This window comes from Pan troglodytes, chromosome 8, assembly GCF_028858775.2.
Source record: "Pan troglodytes isolate AG18354 chromosome 8, NHGRI_mPanTro3-v2.0_pri, whole genome shotgun sequence".
Classification (NCBI taxonomy): domain Eukaryota; kingdom Metazoa; phylum Chordata; class Mammalia; order Primates; family Hominidae; genus Pan; species Pan troglodytes.
The window spans coordinates 50105444-50128417 of NC_072406.2; the positions used below are offsets into that span (position 1 = coordinate 50105444).

General features: G+C 34.3%; 1 protein-coding gene across 2 annotated transcripts in view; it reads left to right on the top strand.

The window, feature by feature from the left end:
• ANKRD30A (ankyrin repeat domain 30A) overlaps positions 1 to 22974 on the top strand; it is a 212921-nt gene that overhangs the window by 17819 nt on the left and 172128 nt on the right. Inside the window, exons 8-19 of one of the 2 annotated variants that reach the window (XM_054660997.2) lie at positions 2450 to 2520; positions 2621 to 2682; positions 4990 to 5077; positions 7269 to 7297; positions 7395 to 7467; positions 9676 to 9737; positions 11186 to 11276; positions 16014 to 16042; positions 16136 to 16208; positions 20258 to 20286; positions 20385 to 20457; positions 22697 to 22758. In XM_054660997.2, the coding sequence (XP_054516972.1) occupies positions 2450 to 2502 (53 nt within the window). In that variant the 3' untranslated portion in view covers positions 2503 to 2520; positions 2621 to 2682; positions 4990 to 5077; ... (7 more) ...; positions 20385 to 20457; positions 22697 to 22758. The remainder of the gene's footprint in view (positions 1 to 2449; positions 2521 to 2620; positions 2683 to 4989; positions 5078 to 7268; positions 7298 to 7394; positions 7468 to 9675; positions 9738 to 11185; positions 11277 to 16013; positions 16043 to 16135; positions 16209 to 20257; positions 20287 to 20384; positions 20458 to 22696; positions 22759 to 22974) is intronic. The other variant, XM_024346307.3, reaches the window with a different exon arrangement.

Here is a 22974-nt window from a genome sequence, read left to right on the forward strand (position 1 = left end):
GTTGGGAATGACTTGAATATCCAAATAAGGCGAGCTTAGGCAACACTTTTTAATAGTATAGGAATAAGTATCTCTTATTCTGTAGGTCCTGGAAAAATTCTCACAATTCTTCTGGCCGTAAATACTAGATGAACTAACTAACAATGGCTAAAACCATAGGAACCAAAGTTGTTTGGTGGTACAGGGATATCATAGGATCACACTTTTTTTTTTTTTTTTTTTTTTGTGAGACAGAGTCTCGAACTGTCCCCTGGGCTGGAGTGCAATGGCACGAGTGATCTCGGCTGACTACAACCTCCGCCTCCCAGGTTCATGTGATTATCCTGCCTTAGCCTCCCAAGTAGCTAGGATTACACGTGCCCACCACCACACCTGGATAATTTTTTGTATTTTTAGTAGAGATAGGGTTTCACTATATTGACCAGACTCAAACTCCTGACCTCATGATATGCCTGCCTTGGCCTCCAAAAGTGCTGGGAATTCAGGTGTGAACCACCGTGCCCAGCCAGGATCCCACTTATGGTTGGCTAGTTAGCAACAGCTCCAATAATCATGCTCTCTCAAGACAATATTTAAAGGCTGGAAGGGCTGCTTTTGTTCACATGTTTCTTTTAAATAGGGAGAAAACTTGGAAGCTTGCAGTAATCTTCCTGTAACATTTTATTGGCTGGATTACACCACATACCCATATCTAAACCAGTCACTAGGAAAGCAAATGTAATTACTGTGATTAGCTTAGAATAATGATTTCTCTTTTTGAGATGGGGTTGGGGTAATGGAATACTGAATATCTAAAGAAACTTGAGTTTCTGCAGCAAGAAAGAAAAAATAATGCCTATGCATAGGAAGCCAGCAATGTTTTCTGCCGGGATTCATTGGAAAATTTTGAGCAGGGGAGTCACAAGATTAGATTTGAGTATCAGGGCATACTGGTTATGGTATAAGGCAGAGATTGGCAAACTTTTCCTGTAAAGTGACAGATAGAGAATATGTTAGGCCGCTGGGCACGGTGGCTCACGCCTGTAATCCCAGCACTGTAGGAGGCTGAAGCACGCGGATCACCAGGTCAGGAGTTCGAGAACAGTCTGGCCAACATGGTGAAACCTCATCTTTACTAAAAATACAAAAAGTAGCCAGGTGTGGCGGCATGCGCCTGTAATCCCAGCTACCTAGGAGGCTGAGGCAGGAGAATCACTTGAACCCAGGAGGCAGAGGTTGCAGTGAGCTGAGATCGTACCACTACACTCTAGCCTGGGTGACAGAGCAACATTCCATCTAAAAAAAGAAAAAAAAAAGTTAGGCCATGTGGTCTCTATAACAGCTATTGAACTCTGCATTGTAGGGTGAAAGCAGTCATAGATAATGTGTGAGCAAACAGGCAAGATTGTATTCCAATAAAACTTTGTATAAAAAACCATTTGGTAAGCTGAATTTGGCCTGTGGCCTATAGTTTGCTGGCCCTTCATATAGAAGAAAGATGGAGGGTAATTACATAAAAAGATTTAAAGACGAAACTTTTGTAGTAGTTCATGCTATAGTCTTTTTTTTTTTTTTGTCACCAATCTGTGGCCTAGTATCAATCTATTATGAAAGTTTGACCCATCCAGGGTAAAAAGAATCAAGTTCAGAAGCTCAATTTACACATTTAAATACGTAGGTCTTTCTTTGCCGTTATTTTATTTTGATTTCTTTTACTGAATTTTTTTTAACTTAAAAATAACCGTAGTAATTGGTAGGGTTTCTTTGTCCCTGTGAAAGCCATCAGTTAAGGGGCTGTGTCTAACTAGGAAATTTGAGTGAATTCACTTCAGAAGAATTTAGAATATTTCTGTTATATATTTGTTTTCTGTCTCGTGGCTCTCAGTATTCCTTGGGCCTTGCATGGACCTTGATTTAATTCTATGAAATGTGGGGAATTTAGTTACTTAAGGCAATTATTTTTCCTATAAATTTGTAATGTTTCTCCAAAGAGGCACAAGTTGATTCTGAAGATATTGTTGCATTAAGGAAAGACTATCTCATTGTAATTAAAGCAGTTTTTAATTTATATGCAATACAAGTTCTTTAAGCTTATTTATCTAAAACACATACACACCAAATATACTGTCATGGCATATTGAAATTTAAAAGGGTTGGACATATATTTTGCTAATATCAAAAAGTTAATATTTTTAAGCATCTTATTTATTGATAAATAATCTTTTTTGAAGAACCGTATAATAAAGATTACTTAGTCAATCAAACTACATAATACTAAAAAATAAAAGAAAGTAATGAGAGCTGACAGGTAATTAAAGTTATCTGAGTGAATAGCAAATATCTGACATAGTATGCTTCACGGGAGAAGAGGATATGACTTCTTTTGTGAAGAAATAATTAATACAAATTAATCAAATTTTTAATTTTTTTGCATTCTAATGAATATAAAATTAATTTTTACATTTTTAAGATTGCAGCTCTAACCATTTGACTATAGAAGTGGTTGTGATTATCTACCAATAGAATATACAGGCTATAGAAGTAAGTCCACAGATTCATGAATGAAATAGATTTGTATATGTTTTAAAAATTTATAATAAGAAATGTTATCATGAATGTATCTGTGATTAACTTTTTATAGATCAGAGGTTCCCATCAGAATCCAAACAAGAGGAAGATGAGGAATATTCTTGTGATTCTCGGGTATTGTGTATTATTGATGTTATTCTCTAAAAATATTAATATTGAGTGATGTGAAAATATAAAGTCAGAGGCTTTGACTTGGTTTTCTTACCACTGCCTATGCTCAGAAGAAATTCTGATATTTCTAAAAACATACTTGGCTGGGCACGGTGACTCATGCCTGTAATCCCAGCACTTCGGAAGGCCCGAGCTGGGAGGATCACCTGAGTTCAGGAGTTTGAGACCAGCCTGGCTAATATGGTGAAACCCTGTCTGTACTAAAAATACAAAATTAGTTGGGTGTGGTGGCATAACCCTGTAATCCCAGCTACTGAGGAGGCTGAGGCAGGAGAATCACTTGAACCCGGGAGGTGGAGGTTGCAGTGAGCTGAGGTCCTGCCATTGCACTCAGATCGGGCCATTGCACTCCAGTCTGGGTGACAGAGTGAGACTCTGTCTCCAAAAAAAGAAATACTTAAAAAAAAATGTGTGCTAAGTAGATTACTGCTTGGTAGTGAAATTCTGCTAATTTTCAGAATTAGTTTCAGACACTTGTGTAGTACAGTGTAAAAAATAAGGCTTAGAATTCACCAGTAATTCACATGAGTTCTGAGGTGAAATTTGATCAAAAGCTAAAGAATTACTCTGAGTTCATCTTTGGGCAATTATATGACTCAGTGGTATATCTAGACGTACAAAAGTTTTAATTGGATTCCTAGAAAAACAATTTAAGCTGCGGTTTTGTACAACTTGAAACATAAAAGATAATGCTTGGATTGGAAATTATTGACATATCTGTCCAGTATAGATCTGAAGGAACATTTCAGGAGACAAACATGCATAAAGAATAGGAAACCAGTGGGACTATAATAACAACAATTTGGTTGAGTAGTATTTTAAAAAGTAGAAATTATTTTTACAGATAGAACTCTTTGAGTCCGTTTGTGGTAGCCATGCTTATAGCAACATAAGTATCAAATAATAGTGATATAGTCCAAGGTCACAACTGTGGAAAGACACAGGAAGTGCCTGACCTCTTAGATCCAAGCCCCTGCTGCACAGTGGTAATAGAAATGAGATGTCAATAGACAAGTAGACTTTATCTAATTTGTCCATAGACAAAAAAAGACTTTCTAATACTTGATTGCTTTCATTTAAACATAACATAAATATAAGTTTTCCTTACTACTTTTTCATTTTATTCAAGTACTTTTTCCATCAGCAGATATTTTATCAAAAACATTTTGATTATTTTAAGCCCATTTACCTAAATAAAGCAGCTTCTACAATGTTCTGAGTGCACTTTATATGACTTATTCTTAACATTCTTTTCATGCCATGCATCATTTTTAACACTAAATAATTCTATTATCATGAATAATTTCAGTGTTTAATGCAGTATGTATTTGCGGCAGCGCTCCTCTGGAGGGGGCACCAGCTGCAGGGAGTCTGTCCCTTGCAGACCCCTGACCCGGGGACAGATGAATAAAGTACATTGACACACAGATATTCTTCTCTGCCAGTCCAGCTGAGGGCGTCTGAGTGGCTTACAGACTCCCTGTTGAGTTCTGTAAACAGTTGTGACTATGGCCCTGATCAGCTAGTCAGACTCGCATTTATTCAGTATGATTAATTAACAAAAGCTTGAGTCAATACCCTTAGAGGGTAATTGACATTGTGGACTTCCTGGGGTAGTCCTGAGTAAAAAGCACTTAAGCACCTGTGGTACCTCAAAGGTGAGTCTTAAGATTATATGAGTAAACAAGCTATCTAGGTAAGCTACTCTGCCTTCCTTTATGACTACTTTAATTTGTTTAACTAAAGGTAAAGATCAGGTTGCCTTCAACCATATCTATTACCAAAGTTATGCAAACTTCTCGGCCTTCCAAGAAGATTTGTGTCTATTTATGTAACTCTCTCTAATATTTTTTCCACCAGTCTGATTGAACCCCAACATGTGTTATGGCAGGTAGCAAGTGTATTGTACTTGTTTGATGTGCCTTCTTGATTTTTGGTGAGGAAGATAAAGTAAGATATTTTTAAGTGAGCTACTTTTTGAAATATGCAGATGAATGAAAATTTTTGTCAATGTTATTTATTTTTCATGCTCAGTAACCAAGTCAATAGCTGCATGAAGATAACAGATAAGTTTTGATATAGATAGCATGTGTGAGGGTTTCTATCAAAATGTCATGATTTTCAATATGTGCCTATCCTCAAATCAAATTGCCTTTGAAGTCAGAAATTGAGTTTAAAAATATTTTAATTAGGAATTTTCATGCTTATGATTTTAAAACTGAAATTATCTATTGATACTACTTTTAACAGAGTCTCTTTGAGAGTTCTGCAAAGATTCAAGTGTGTATACCTGAGTCTATATATCAAAAAGTAATGGAGATAAATAGAGAAGTAGAAGGTAAGAACGATTTTTTATTTGAAAGTCTTTTAACCATATGTTTGTCTAAATGCATGATGACTGATATACTCTAATAGCCAAATAAAATTACCCACTAAATACATAACATCGCAAAGAGAGGAGTAAAATGATAAGTTATGTATCTTTTCAGGTGTTGGCAACAGGAATATGTAGAGAGCGCAAAAAAAACAACCGAATTATTTGTTTGAATCCAAGATACTCTAAGACATGACGAAAGTCAGGAAACAAGGAAGGGAAAAGGAGTAAAAAGGGAATGAAGACTAAAGAAGGCAGAGAGAGTACAGGGAGTTCATGAAGGAACAAGAAGCAGGTTTATATAATGGAGGTGGCAAAATAAAATATTTTTTAGAAAAGATAGACCATGCTTAGAAAGACGGCAAGAATATAAAATGATCTTCCAGTACCAAAACTTGTCCGAAAATTATAGCTAAAGTTTTCTCACTTTTCCTGTCTTTCTCACTACTGGGAAGGCATTAGGAATGGAATTATCTGAGCATGGAGAATTGTGTTTTATTTGCAATAGGTGAGTATTAACAAAAATGCATAGGTGTGCATCTATAAAATTTATCATATACACTCAGTATAGACAAATACTTATGAAACATTAAAAAATCAGCTGAATACCTTGTTAATACACAGTAGCATTCAGCATAATTGAGTTTCTAAATTTTAATAAGTTCTCAGGCGATGTTGATACCAGTGGTACTTGGAGCTCGTTCTGAATAGCAAGAGGAGAGGCCATTCATGGGAAAAATGTGGAAGAAGAGCAATTGGATAAAAGGACAAGACAAAACAGGGTCAAGAGAAAGCATGATATTCCTTTTATTTCTGAGTATGCTTTTAGCCAGAGAAGAAGAAGAAAAAGATAAAGAAACAAATTATAAATTTAAGTTACTGTCACTAAACAAGGAGAAAGAAAGTGATGGAAAAATAAATTTGAAACAGTGTTGGATGGAAAAAATCAGTTCTAGGAAGTTAGAGTTTTTTAAAATTTTTTTTTAAATTTCTTTTAGCAGAGGCATTTTAGGCAGGTAACAGGGGACGAACAAGAAAGAAGGTAGGTAGGTAATTTTGGAGACTCTGAGAAGGACAGTTGAGTGAACTCGCTTCAGATGTGTTTAGATTATTTGCACTCCAGAAAGTAAATTATGGACACTCCAGAGACTACCAGAAGCAGGAGTCTTACTAGAATTGGAGAAACCAAAGTGACTCATTAGGTTTCTATGTTACAATCAGGCATGACAAATATATATTTGGTTGATGTTAGCTATTCAAGCGAGATATATTTGAAACTAAGAACATTGGCTTTATATTTTAAGAAAGTGAGTTGTTTTGGTAAAATTGTCATTCCACAAAAATTTATTATAGACTAATGATACGCCAAATCAGATGAATTATAGGAGCTAAAAAAATACTGAATTTATACTTGAATAATAAGATTGCTTTTTAAAATAAATATTGTGGTGACTTTACAATATAAAAAGTTATTTATGTTTAATCTATTGCAATTAATTTTTATATACATATGTCAATATTGAAAGCTTATTATAGATTATTTCCATGATGACTTTTATACATCATCTTGCATGAGTGGATCAAGAAGCATTCAGATGTATAAACTGGAGGATACAGAAATGTAGGCATATTATTACACCATATGGTTATGAAAAACAATGAATATTTATATTTACTATTATGACCTAAGTATATATCCAAGCTGATCAATTCATAACCCTTCACTGATGAGATGTCAATTCTACATTCAGCTGAACTCTCATCATAACTATGTACTTTTCCAAAGATAGGCCATATTAAAGAACATGATGAATAGAATAACATAAATGATTCTAATATGTTTCATTAAGTACGTGGTGTAGCATTCCATGTTCAGCTTTGACATTTATTTTCTCATATCAACCCTTTTTACACGTGAAACACAATCTCGCTTTGAAGTCTTAACTGCACGATCTATGAAACCTATATTTATATTTTCTTCAGTGTATTCCTGTCATGTGTGTGTCCTAAACAAACCAAAAGAAAACTTTCCAAATCTAAAGTATTCGTTCTCAAAGTCGACCAAGAGGAATCAGTTAAATACTATGACTGCATTCATTTGGTTGGCATTGTCATACTTACTTATGATTGATGATAAATCTCTTTTGCTTTTTAGAGCCTCCTAAGAAGCCATCTGCCTTCAAGGTATTTAGTTTTATTATTTCATTTTGAATGACTTATTAATTATGTATTTGTGAAGTATACATTCTTTATTAATCATTTTGCTTCCAACCCCATTTAGCCTGCCGTTGAAATGCAAAACTCTGTTCCAAATAAAGCCTTTGAATTGAAGAATGAACAAACATTGAGAGCAGGTAAATTTTTCAATTTAACTATGCAAAGACGAATATTTCAATATTGGACATTTTGATGGTCTTTCTATCCCCAATGCTTTATTTTTTTCAACTTTGATGAAAACATTTGATCTAGAGAATGCCAATACTGGTATTGATGTTTGAAAACCTGATATTACAAGAACAGTAATTTTCAATATATTTTTTTAAAATGTAGCCTTAATCTCAGATGTTTCTACTTTTGTATCCCAAACTGTAATGTTTACTATTTTGAACTTCTGTAATTCTTAAAGATTCAAGTAGGTGAATTTTGAAACTCTTAACTTTTTTTAGTTCTTCGAAGCTTGATTCAAATTCCACTGTTTACTTTGGGGATCACGTCTTTTACTGATATAATACTTGTGTTTTAATATTAATTACCTCGTTTCCAGTGTTGTCACTTTGGGAATCCTAAGAAAATCAGTAACTCGGATTAGTGAACTCTGTGTGTTTGTGTGTGTGTGTGTGTGCGTGTGTTCCTGTGAGTGTCTGTTTATGTGTTTGGTACCTTTACCTTGTAAAGATGAGGAAAGTAATTAGTCATTTCTTTGTGAATATTTGATAAGCACACTTTTTCCTAAAACTGTAATTCTGAAGCATTTGGCTTTAGAGTCTTTTTACACTAACCTACTTTTAAAAACTATTCTTATGCATGTTTAAACATTTTACAACATGTATGCGTGGTCATATTTAATATGTACAATTTTTTTCAACTTCTAATGCATACATGGTTGTACAGTGTAATGTTCAGAAACATTCTTTTTTGATCAGCATCATAATTTTTAGTGACATCCATAAAGGACACAATTAACTGTGTTTTTTAATATTGGGTTGTTTATAAAATTCCATTGTATGACAGTACCATAGTTAATTGCACAATTTTTATGCTGATAAGTAATAAATAAAAATGAAAACATTCAGATTTCAGACTCTTTCAAAAGTTAGTGTTATCTGCTGATTTTTTAGTTATTAGAAACTAAAAGTAAAATCTTTAAAGTATTTCCTTGTGCAATCATACACTCCACTAAGGATTTGAACTGTGCCCCACAGCTTCTTAGAGCTATGGTGTGGCAACACGTTAGATCTCTGAAACGATCCAGGGTACGCTTCTAAAAATGAGTGAAAATGGTGACTTACCAAAGTGTGATTTGAGTTTCTTGGACCCTCTGCATGAAATGTGAACATTAGGGATGCTAAGATCAGAAGTTAAACTTACTTTTGAAAACCAGGTATACAGTTGATGGATGTCAAATGATAAACGTATGCATAGTGATGAAACGGTCTTTTAAGTTTTTGTTGTGCATGTTTGCTTTTTTCCTGAACCTGATTCAAATAGTTGTAATTTGTACTTTGTACTGATAAAGAAAACTGGACGTTATTTTTGGTATAAATTCATTTTCTGTCTCATGTTCCTGAGAACTCCTCAAGTCTTGAGTGGGCCTTGATTTTATCCTATAACATGTGGGAACATTAGATTACTTAAGGCAATTATTTTTTCCTATACATTTCTGATGTTTCTCCAAGGTGTCACAAACTGACTCTGAAGATATTGTTGCATTAGGGAAGAAGTATGTTATTGTAATTGAAGCAGTTGTTAATTTATATGCAATAAAAGTTTTTAAGCTTATCTTCCTAAAACATATACACACCCAAAACACACCCAATACACTGTCATAGAATATTGAAATGTAAAAGGATTGAACATATAGTTGACTAACATCAAAAAGTTAATACTCCTAAAAAATCTTATTCATTGATAAATCATCTTTGTGGAAGAACTGTGTAACAGAGATTGCTGAGTCAATCAAACTAAGTAATACTACCAAATATAAATTTACAAAGAAAAGAGAGATGATAGGCAATTAAAGTTTTCTGAATGAACAGCAAATATAGGACATACTGTGTTTCAGAGGAGAAGAGGATATGACTGCTTTATGAAGAAATAATCCATACAAGTTAGTCAAATTTCTATTTTTCTGCATTGTAATGAAACAATGTTAATTTTCAGACTTTTTAGATTTCAATTCTAATGGAATGACTATAGAAGTGGTTATTGTAATTGACAAAAAGAATATACGGGCTACAGAGGAAAAACCACAGATTCGTGAATGAAAGTAGATTTGTATATGTTTTTAAAATTTATAGTAGAGAAATGTTGTCATGAATGTTTCCGTGATTAACCTTTTATAGATCCGATGTTCCCACCAGAATCCAAACAAAAGGACGATGAAGAAAATTCTTGGGATTCTGAGGTACTATGTGTTATTGATTTTTTTTAGTATTAGTATTGCATGATATGAAAACATAAAGGCAGAGGCTTAGGCTTTATTTTCTCACCTCTTCATATGTCACCCCGAAATTATTTTTGATATTTTTCAGAATATGCTTAATGGAGAATCTATGTGCTAAGTAGATTACTACTTCATAGTGAAATTCTGGGAATTTGTACGATTAATTTAAGAAGCCAAAGTGGTATAGTGTAAAAACTAAGGCTTAGAATTCACTAGAAATTCACATGGGATCTGAAGTACATTTGTCTAAAAGTGAAAGAATTACACTGAGTCCAGCTATGGGCAAATATATGACTCTGTCTTACATCTAGATGTACAAAAGTTCTAATTGGATTCATAGAGAGACACTTTAAACTGCAATATTGTAAAAGTTGGGACCTGAAAAGTTAATGCCTGGGACTTGAATGTATTGACATGTGTTTATTGTTCAGTATAGATCTGAAGGAACATTTCAGCAGAAAGAAAAGCATGAGGAATAGGAAACCTTGTGGGAGTATAATAACAAGAGTATTGGTTGAGTAGTCTTTTGAAAAATATAAATTATATTTTCACAAATAGAACTCCTCGAGTCCCCTTATGGCAGTCAAGCTGCAGCAGCATGAGCGTCAAATAATAGTGATGTATTTTAAGGTCACAACTGTGGAAAGACATGGAAAGTATCTGACCTCTTAGAAACAAGCAGCTGCTGCCTGGTGGTAACAGCAAAGGGTGGAAGTCAATAGGTAGATTTTATCTGATATTTTATTAGACAAAAAGACTTTAACACTTGTTTGCTTTCATTTAGATGTGACATAATTTTTTTTTACGGCATTTACATTCTATTCAAGCACTTTTTCTATCACCATAATTTTTGTCAAAAACATGTTGCTTATTTTAAGCCCCTGTTTACCGAAAGAAAGCAGCTTTTTCATGTTCTGTGCATACATTCTATGACAGACTCTAAAAGTTCTCTTCATGACATGCATCATTTTTAACACTAAACAGTTCTGTGATCGTGAATATTTTAAATGTTTAATGCTGTATGTGTCCTGGCAAGTAGCAAATGTGTTGTATTTTGTTTGAAATGTCTTATTTATTTTTGATGAGGACTAGAACATAAGTTAGATATTTTTAAGAGAGATACTTTTTGAAATATGCACGAGTGAATTTTTTTATGACGGTGATTTGTTTTTCCTGCTCAGTCACTGAGTTAATGGCCACATGAATGTAAAGATCAGCTTGATGTAGAGAGGGTTGTGTGAGGTTTTCTATCAAAATGTGTTGGTTTTCTATATGTATCTGCACTTAAGTCGAATTGTTTGCAAAGTAGGAAATTGTGTTTTTAAAAAAGAATTTAATTAGGAAATTTTGATACTCTTCATTACTAGGATTTATCCATTGACATTATTTATCGCTATTACTTTTAACAGAGTCTCTATGAGACTGTTTCACAGAAGGATGTGTGTTTACCCAAGGCTACACATCAAAAAGAAATAGATAAAATAAATGGGAAATTAGAAGGTAAGAACCGTTTTTTATTTAAAAATCATTTGACCGAATATTTCTCTAAACTGGTGAGGAAGGATATCCTCTAGTAGCTGAAGAAAATTACCTCCTAAATGCAAACCATGGAAAAAAAGAGAAGTGCAATGGTCGTAAGTTATATGTCTCATCAGGTGTTGGCAACAGACTATATTGAGAGTGCTGAAAAGGAGCTGAATTATTAGTTTGAATTCAAGATATTGCAAGACCTGAGGAAAATGAGAAAATAAGAAAGAAGAATGTAGTAATAGAGTAAATGAAGACTGAGAAAGACAGAACGTACAGAGAGTACATGAAGGAACAAGAAGCAGGTTTATGTAATGGAGGATGATAAAATGAAATGATTGTTTAGGAAAAGATCGGGTATTGTTAGAAATTTGAGAAGAATATAAAGTGACCTTCTAGTATCAAAATTTACCAGAGAATTACAGCAAAAATATTCTGACTCTTAATGTCTTTCTCACTGGTGGGAAGCCATTAGGGATGGAAGCACCTGACCATGGAGAGCTGTGTTCTATTTGCAATAGGTGAGAATAAGCATATCTGCACGGCCACACATGTATATAATTTGTCATATACACTCCGTATAGACCAGAAGTTTTCAAACTTTAGAAAATCAGCTGAAAACCTTGTTAACAATTCACACTGACATTCAGCCTACTTGGGATTCTGCATTTTTAATAAGTTCTCAGGCGATGCTGATGCTGGTGGTGCTTGGACCTTGCTCTGGGTAGCAAGAGGAGAGGCCTTTCGTGGGAAAAATGTGGAAGAAGAACAATTGGATAGAAGGTCAAGACAGAAAAGGGTCAGGAGAGAGCAGTATGGTGTTCTCAATTTTGAGGATGTTTTTAGTCAGGGGAGAAGAAGAAAGGGGCAATGCAATAGAAATTATAGGTGGAAGATACTACCACTCAACAAAGTAAAAGGAAAGAGTGGGAAAAAAAATTTTAGCAGGTTTTGAATGGGAAGAATCAAGAGCACACGTCTAGAGATTATTTTTGCTAAAGAAGAGAGATTGTGAGGCAGGAAGCAGGGGACAAGAGAGAAGCCAGCTAGATGATTTTGGATTTTCTATGAATGAAAATGGAGTGAGCTCACTTCAGAAGCATTTAGAAAAGTGTTACTGCAGAATGTTAGAGTGTGGGTGCTCTGGAGACTACTGGAATCATGAGGATTACTAGAATTGGACTGAACCTCAGTGACTCATTAATAATCTTTATTAATATGAGGCATCAAATATATATATGTATATATGTATGCATGTATGTTGTTGATATTCACAATTTGAATAAGATATACTTGAATGTAAGAACCTTGGCTTTATTTTTAAGGAAGCAAATTGCGTTGGGAAAATTGACATTTTATAAAACCTCATTAGCAAATAACATGATACACCAAACCAGACTAATTTTAAAAACCATAAAATTCTGAATTTATGACTTGAATACTTAAATTGTTGTTATTCGTAGGTATTTTACTGATTTTAACATAGAAAATGTTATTAATATTTAAAAGTCTATTGCAACTAAATTTAAATGAAATACAGCAATATTGAAAGCTTATTAAATTTGCTATTCCTGATGAGATTCGTACATCTTCCTCCATGAGTGGATCAAGAGATATTGAGATGACTAAGCTAGAAATTACAAAAATGTTGGCATACTATTCCAGTATATGGGTATGAAAATCAAGGAATATTTATATTTAATATTATGCTTTAAGTATATATCCAAGCTGATCAATTAATTACACTTTCACTGATGAGATGTCAATTCTACATTTAGCTGAACTCTCATCTGAGCTGTGTGGCTTCTCAATGACAGGACATATTAAAGAACATGATGAATGTTTGTAATGTAATGATATAAATTATTATAATGTGTTGCATTAAAGACACATGGTGTAGCATTCTACGTTCAGCTGTTGCATTTATTTTCTCAGTGTCAGGATTTGCTCCTGTGATTCCAGATCAGTTTTCTCCTTATCAGTCAGCATGTACATATTGGTATTAACACTTTTTGCAAAAATCATATATGAATGGTTGTACAATGTTCTTGTCATTCTACAGCAACTTTTTAATTTTTGTTCAGCGATTAGCTTGTTTTTCATTTATTTTAAGATTTCAGGCTAGGCGTGGTGGCTCACGCCTGTAATTCCAGCACTTTGGGAGGGCGAGGCGGGCGGATCACAAGGTTAGGAGATCCAGACCATCCTGGCCAATACGGTGAAACCCCATCTCTACTAAAAATACAAAAAATTAGCCGGACGTGGTGGTGGGTGCCTGTAGTCCCAGCTACTCTGGAGGCTGAGGCAGGAAAATGGCGTGAACCTGGGAGGCGGAGCTTGTAGCGAGCGGAGATCTCACCAGTGCACTCCAGTCTGGGCAACAGAGTGATACGCTATCAAAAAAAAAAAAAAATCATAGTGTGCATTTTTACTTTACACCACCTTTAATTAGACGCTATTCATGGTGACTAACGAGCAACATAAATATAATTACGGATGTCAACAAGCCTTTGTTTAAGTGTATGTCCTACTTCATGCTATACTAGAAATTAAAAGTGAAGTACTCAAAATCCAAGTATGTACAGCCATACATTTCAATAGCCATTAGAAATGCGGCTCATGAATCTTTCGAGTTATGCCATGTGACCTGTCCTGATTCTAAACAACTCCAGTGTACCCCTTTATAAAAATAAAAGTAATAAAATAATAACTAAGGTGGTATTTTCCTACCCGGTTCCTCTGCATGAATTTTGAACTTCAGGGATGATCAGATCACAATTTAGAACCAGAGTTTTCAACCTTACATAGGATTCTTAAGTGCCAAGTGATAAATGGTTCCTTGATGATGAGCTCACCTTTACTGTTTCATCTCTGCGTGTTTTGCTTTTTTATCTTGTCTTAGAAAATTTAATGCCAGTTATTTTCTTTATAAAGGAAAATATTTTGGTTATATATTCATTTCCTGTCTCATGACACTGCTTTCTTTGCACTTAGTGAGGATGTATATTTCTCACAGTTTTACCTAAAACAAGCAGATGAATTCATGGTATCATTTCTTATATATGAATTTCAGAGGTTTCTTCAGTGCTTCAGAAGTAACTTTTAAAGATATTAATGAATAGAGAATGACCTTCTCATTGTAATTAAAGCAGGTTTTTATTTAAAGCATATTGAATACAATTTTAAGCACTTTTTTTCTAACACACATACATGCAATATGGTCATGCATATTTAGCCTTAAAATGATTAGATATAAATTTTGTGTGTTTTAGAGAGTTTATGTCCCTGAAGTGTCTTCATTATTGATCAATGATCTCTCAAGGGAAACAACATATATAGTTGATATTTCTAAATATATTAAAGCATGTCATATGGAAAAATTTGAGGAGTAGAGAAAAATGAGTGATTAAACATGTTTGATTAATATTATTTGAAGACATGAGATCCATTTCTATCTCAATGAAATGTCTGTGATTTTCTTGAAGCTAAGTTTTTTATAAGAGCTTATTCATAACAATAGTTTAACACCTGGCACGGTATCACAAATAGAATTAGTTTTAGAAACAAAACTATTGTAGGATTCATTCCTTGAACACTAAAACTGTTATTTTCAATAAGCATTATTGTAACATTGAAATATGCAGGTGAATGATATGTAAAAAGTCTCTAGAAGTTTGCTTCTTGTTTGTAATACATCCACATAAGATGTTTTCTCGCTCTGTCATCCAGGCTGGAGTGCAGTGGCATGATCTTGGCTCATTGCAACATCTGCCTCCTGGGTTCAAGTGATTCTGGTACCTCAGGCACCCAAGTAGCTGGGTTTACAGGCATGTGCCACCATACCTGGCTGATTTTTGTAATTTTAGTGGAGACAGTGTTTCCAAAATAGTGATTTTGGCCAGGCTGGTTTGGAACCCCTGGCCTCCAGAGATCCGCCCTCCTCGGCCTTCCAAAGTGCTGGAATTACAGGCATGAGCCACTGCACCTGGCCTGTATTGGTTTGTTGATGGGTACGCTTGGACCTTTTTGTATAAGTGGATCAGGAAATTTTAAGAGGACTAAACTAGAGAACCCTATGAATGTAAAAATACTTGTATTTCACAGAGGTACAAAAATGAATATATTTATTAACTTTTATTCTATAAGTAGATATGCTGCTAAATTTAGAACATTCTCCACAATGATAAGTACATTGTACCTTTGAACTCTCATCACAACTTTGCAATTCCTAAACTCCAGGACAAATTGAAGAACATAATAGCTACATGTATATATTGACATAAGTGATTCCGACGTGTTTCCTTAACAATATGCCATAGCATTCTCCCATTAGCTTAGTCATTTATTCTGTTTTGGTGGGGTGTGGCATGACTTGGTCATCTTATTAAATACAACTTCTTTCCTTATACGGCCGCATTCTCTTACTGATAGTAGGATATTTCTGCTTTAGTTATTGTCACCTTAAATATATTTTCAATGTTGAAATCCTCACAGCATGTTTGATGAAATCTATTTTTCAAATTTTCTTAGGTATATTTCTGTGACGTTGGCATGATAACAAATACAATAACCCAAAAGACCCCAAAACATAGTGTAATCCGTTTTGCAATCCAAGCATGAGGATTCATCTTCATGTTGACACTGCGTGAATGTTCGGTAGGATTTGTCAGGCTTGCATATAATCAATTATATATGTACCTTTTCTTATAGAGTCTCCTAATAAAGATGGTCTTCTGAAGGTAATAACTTTTATATTTTTATCTTGAGTATTAACTACATATTTTATGAAGTATACATTGTATATTAATTGTTTTGTTTCCAAACCCATTTAGGCTACCTGCGGAATGAAAGTTTCTATTCTCACTAAAGCCTTAGAATTGATGGACATGCAAACTTTCAAAGCAGGTAAATTTTGTAATTTTAATTTTACTCTGGAAAGGAGAATATTAAAATATTTGAAATGCTGTGAGACTTTTCATTCCCAATGTTGTTTTCTATTCAAAATTTGATGGGATATTTTGATACAATAATGCCAATGTGAGTATTTCTGTTTGAGAAAATGCCATTTACAAGCACAAGATGTAGAGATTTAGAAAAAAAATTCTGCTTTACCTCATGTGGTTCTACTTTAATATCCTGATAGTGTAATGTTTCCAGTTTGCAATTTCTATACGTGCTTGGTTTTAAGGCAGGTGAATTTTGAGACTGAAATATTTGCAGTGGTTCAAAGGCTGATTGGAATTCCGATCTTTACTTAGAAGAAAGTTTCACTTGCTGAAATGACAGTTGTGAGTGTTGCCACTCAGAGAATATTAAGAAAATCAGCTTTTTTTTTGATTAGCTGACGGTGTGTGTGACTTTTAATTTTAAAAAATAAGTCAAGCAATCATTACTTGATGACTCTTTGCTAGACACAGTGTTTTAGAAGAGTGACTATAAAGCATTTGGCCTTGGTGTCTTTTAATGCTACTGTAATGAATTGCCTAGAGATACAAAACAGCCTGAATTAGTTTTTGCTGTCATTCCCATGCACGTTTAAAACATTTTACACGAGGCTGTGCATGGTGGCACGTGCCTGTAATCCTAGCATTTTGGGAGAAAAAGGCGGGCAGATAAGTTAAGGTCAGGAGTCCCAGACCAGCCTGGTCAAATTAGTGAAACCCCATCTTTACTAAATATAACAAAAAATAGCCGGTTATGGTGGTGGGTGCCTGTAATCTCAGCTACTCTGGAGGCTGAGGTGGGAGAATCACTTGAAACTAGGAGGCAAAAGTTGCAGTGAGCCGTCCTTTTGCCACTTTAGCTTGAGTGACAGAGTAAGACTCCATCTGAAAAAGCAAAGAAATAAAAACACTAAAACTCACAACATGTGTGTGGTTATAGACCATGTGTACAATTTGTTTTCATGTCTTACAGACTATGTGTAGAATTTGTTTTCATGTCTTATAGGCTATGTGTAGAATTTGTTTTCATGTCTTAAATTTTCTTCTATTTTTGTTTGTATTTTTTTCTTCAGTTTTTTTGTTTTGTTTTGTTTTTGTTTTTTTGAGCTCGAACAGGCTGGAGTGCCATGGCGCGATCTCGGCTCACGCAAGCTCTGCCTCCCGGGTTCACGCCATTCTCCTGCCTCAGCCTCCCGAGTAGCTGGGACTCCAGGCGCCTGCCACCACGCCCGGCTAATGTTTTGTATTTTTAGTAGAGACAGGGTTTCAGTGTGTTAGCCAGGATGGTCTGATCTGGATCTCCTGACCTTGTGATCCGCCCGTCTCGGCCTCCCAAAGTACTGGAATTACAGGCGTGAGGCACCGTGCCCGGCCAATGTCTGAAATTTTCAATAAATAGTTGTACACTGTACATATTGTCCTGGAACTTCCTTGTTTGCTTATCGAATATTTTAGATGGACCCAATACAATTAGCTCTGCTTTGATTTAAGGCCTCATAGTTTGCCATGTTAACTCTAAAACACATTTAATTAGACCGTCTTTTCTAGCCACTAAAAGTCGACATTAAATGGCAGCTGATATCACAGAGCTTTTACTGAAGTGGGAGTATTTACTGCTTCATCCAATGTTAGAAATTAAAATGAAAATATTTAAAATACACGAATTGGAAAAGTCCTACTTTCCAATATGCATTACAACGGTTACTCGTTAACCATGAAAATTATGACATTGTGACATGTCATGAGTCTGAAAAATTTTAGTTTACACTTTTTAGAAAATATCAGTAAATAGGAGAAATAGGAACATTATTATGTCAACTATTAGGCCCCCGGTGTATTTGTTGAACTTCAGAGACGCTCAGATCAGAAGTTAGAACAAGAATTTTCAAAAATGCATAAGGTTTTAAAGTGCCGAATAACAAATGGGCTCTTGTATATGAAATAATGTCTGAAGTTGCACGTCTGAGTCTTTTTTCTCTTTCTCTTTTTTAAAAAAAATAAATCAAACAAAATCAAAATTTTGTTTATAATGAAAAGAATTGGTTACAGATTCATTTTGTGTCTCATGGCACTGTGCTCTCTTTTTCCCTAGAGAGGATCTAGACTTTTCATCTGTTTACATGGGAAGAAGTAGTTCAGTTTATGGTCTCATTTCTCATATAAACTGTGAAAATTCTCCACGGCTTCACATGCTAGTTCAGAAGATATTGATGCCTTGAGAATAAACCATCTGGTTGTAACTCCAGCAGTTTTATATTTAAAGTATACCTAATATAATTGTCAACCACATTACTTTAGAAAACATAAACAAAAGATAGTTACACATATTTATTTAAAAAATGGTGACCGGGTGCGGTGGCTCACGCCTGTAATCCCAGCATGTTGGGAGGCCGTGACTGGCAGATCACGAGGTTAGGAGATCGAGACCATCCTGACTAACAAGGTGAAACCCTGTCTCTACTAAAAATACAAAAAAATTAGCCGGACGTGGTGGCACCCATTTCTAATAAGTTCTCAGGCGATGCTGCTGCTGGTGGTCCTTGGAGCTTGCTCTGAGTAGCAAAAGGAGAGGCCTTTCATGGGAAAAAAGTGGAAGAAGAGCAGTTGGATAGAAGGTCAAGACATAACAGGGTCAAGAGAATGCATTATATTGCTTTTATTTCTGGTTATGCTTTTAGCCAGAGAAGAAGAAGAAAAAGATAAACAGAAATTATAGATTTAAGATACTATCACTGAACAAAGAGAAAGGAAGTGTTGAACAAATAAATTTGAAACAGTGTTGGATGGGAAGAATTCTACAGAGTTAGAGGGTTTTTTTTTATTTTCTGCTTTTATTTTTTATTTATTTATTTTTTAGTTGAAGCATTCTAGGCAGGTGACAGGGGACAAACAAGAAAGAATGTAGGCAGGTAATTCTGGAGACTCTGAGAAGAACAGTTGAGTGAACTCACTTCAGTTGCATTTAGATTATTTGTACTCCAGAATGTAGACTGTGGGCACTCCAGGGACTACCGGAAGCAGGAGTCCTACTAGAATTGCGGTAACCACAGTGACTCATTAGGTTTCTCTGTTACAATCAGGCAAGACAAATATATATTTTGTTGCTGTTCGCTATTCAAATGACACATATTGGAAACTAAGAACATTGGCTTTATGTTTAAGGAAGTGTGTTGTTTTGGTAAAATTGTCATTCCACAAAAAATTTATTATAGACTAATGATACACCGAACCAGATGAATTGTAGGAACTGAGAAAATACTGAATTTATACTTGAATAATAAGATTGCTTTTTAAGATAAATATTGTGGTGACTTAACAATATAAAAAAGTTATTTATGTTTAATTCATCTATTGCAATAAATTTTTATATAAATATGTCAATATTGAAAGCTTATTATAGATTATTTCCATGATGAGTTTTACACATCTTCTTGCATGAGTGGATCCAGACGGATAAAGTAGAGGATACAGAAATATAGGCATATGATTACACCATATGGTTATGGAAAAAAACAAATATTCATATTTAGTGTTATGACCTAAGTGTATATCCAAGCTGATCAATTCATAACACTTCAGTGACAAGATGTCAGTTCTACATTCAGCTGAACTTTCATCATAACTATGTACCTTTCCGAAGATAGGCTATATTAAAGAACTGGATGAATGGAATAATATACGTGATTCTAATGTGTTTCATTAAGTACGTGGCGTAGCATTCCATGTTCAGCTTTGACATTTATTTTCTCATATCAACCCTTTATACATGTGAAACACAATCTCGCTTTTGAAGTCTTAACTGCATGATCTGAGAAACCTGTATTTATATTTTCTTCAGTGTATTCTTGTCGTGTGTGTGTCCTAAACAAACCAAAAGAAAACTTTCCAAATCTAAAGTATTCATTCTCCAATTGGAGCAAGAGGAGTCAGTTAAATACTATCACGGCATTCATTTGTGGTTGGCTTGTCATATTTACATATGATTGATGATAAATCTCTTTTGCTTTTTAGAGCCTCCCGAGAAGCCATCTGCCTTCGAGGTATTTAGTTTTATGATTTCATTTTGAATGACTTATTAACTATGTATTTTGTGAAGTATACATACTTTATTAATCATTTTGCTTCCAACCCCATTTAGCCTGCCATTGAAATGCAAAAGTCTGTTCCAAATAAAGCCTTGGAATTGAAAAATGAACAAACATTGAGAGCAGGTAAATTTTTCAATGTAACTATGCAAAGACCAATATTTCAATATTGGACATTTTGATGGTCTTTCTGTCCCCAATGGTTTACATTTTTCAACTTTGATGAAAAGATTTGATCTAGGTAATGCCAATACTGGTACTGATGTTTGAAAAGCTGGTATTACAAGCACAGTAATTTTCAATGTATTTTTTAAAAAATGTAGCCTTAATCTCAGATGTTTCTACTTTTGTATCCTGAAACTGTAATGTTTTCTATTTTGAACTTCTGTATTACTTAAAGATTCCAGGAGGTGAATGTTGAAACTCCAATTTCTTTTTTTAGTTCTTCGAAGCTTGATTCAAATTCCACGGTTTACTTCGGGGATCCCAACTTTTACTGATATAACACTTGTGTTTTAACATGAATTACCTTGTTTCCGGTGTTGTCACTTTGAGAATCCTAAGAAAATCAGTAACTCGGACTAGTGAACTGTGTGTGTTTATGTGTGTGTGTGTCTGCGTGTGTGCCTGTTTATGTGTGTGGTACCTTTACCTTGTAAAGATGAGGAAAGGAATTATTCATTTCTTTGTGAATATTTGATAAACACACTTTTTCATGAAACTGTGATTCTGAAGCATTTGGCTTTAGAGTCCTTTTACACTAGTACCATTTATTGCCTAGAAGTAACCAATATTCTAAACTATTTTTTAAAACTATTCTTATGCATGTTTAAACATTTTACGACATGTGTGCGTGGTCATATTTAATATGTACAATTTTTTTCAACTTCTAGTGTGTACATGGTTGTAGAGTGCAATGTTCGGCAACATTCTTTTTTGATCAGCATTATAATTTTTAGAGACATCCATAAAGGACACAATTAATTGTGTTTTTAAATATTAGGTTATTTATAAAATCCCATTGCATGACAGTACCATAGTTAATTGCACAATTTTTATGCCGATAAGTAATAAATAAAACTGAAAACATGCAGACTTGGGAGTCTTTAAAAAGTTAGTTTTATCTGCTGATTTCTTAGTCATTAGAGACTAAAAGTAAAATATTTAAAGTATTTCCTTGTGCAATCATACACTCCACTAAGGATTTGAACTGTGCCCCACAGCTTCTTAGAGCTATGGTGTGGCAACACGTTAGATCTCTGAAACGATCCAGGGTACGCTTCTAAAAATGAGTGAAAATGGTGACTTACCAAAGTGTGATTTGAGTTTCTTGGACCCTCTGCATGAATTGTGAACATGAGCTACGCTGAGATCACAAGTTAAATTTACTTTTGAAAACCAGGTATACAGTTGATGGATGTCAAATGATAAACGTATGCATAGTGATGAAACGGTCTTTTAAGTTTTAGTTGTGCACGTTTGCTTTTTTTCCTGAACCTGATTCAAATAGTTGTAATTTGTACTTTGTGCTGATAAAGAAAACTGGACGTTATTTTTGGTATAAATTCTTTTTCTGTCTTATGTCCCTGAGAACTCGTCAAGTCTTGAGTGGGCCTTGATTTTATCCTATTACATGTGGGAACATTAGATTACTTAAGGCAATTATATTTTCCTATACATTTCTGATGTTTCTCCAAGGTGTCACAAGCTGACTCTGAAGATATTATTGCATTAGGGAAGAAGTGTGTCATTGTAAATGAAGCAGTTCTTAATTTATATGCAATAAAAGCTTTTTAAGCTTATCTTCCTAAAGCATATACACACGAAAAAACACACCCAATACAATGTCATGCATACTGAAATGTAAAAGGGTTGGACATATAGTTGACTGACATCAAAAAGTTAATATTCCTGAAACATCTTATTCATTGATAAATCATCTTTTTTGAAGAACTGCGTAAGAGAGATTGCTGAGTCAATCAACGTAAGTAATACTACCAAATAAAAAGTAACAAAGAAATGAGAGATGATAGGTAATTACAGTTTTCTGAATGAACAGGAAACCTAGGGCATACTGTGTTTCACAGGAGAATAGGATATGACTGCTTTGTGAAGAAATAATTCATACAAGTTAGTCAAATTTCTATTTTTCTGCATTCTAATGACATAATGTTAATTGTCAGACTTTTTAGATTTGAATTCTATTGGAATGACTATAGAAGTAGTCATTGTAATCAACAAAAAGAATATACGGGCCACAGAGGAAAAACCACAGATTCGTGAATGAAAGTAGATTTGTATATGTTTTTAAAAGTTTTAGTAGAGAAATGTGCTCATGAATGTATCTGTGATTAACCTTTTATAGATGAGATACTCCCATCAGAATCCAAACAAAAGGACTATGAAGAAAATTCTTGGGATACTGAGGTACCATGTGTTGTTGATTTTTTTAAATATTAGTATTGCATGATATGAAAACATAAAATCAGATGCTTAGACTTTATTTTCTCACCTCTGCATATGTCACCCCCAAATTATTTTTGATATTTTTCGGTATATGCTTAATGGAGAATCTATGTGCTAAGTAGATTACTGCTTCACAGTGAAATTCTGGGAATTTGTACGATTAATTTAAGAAGCCAA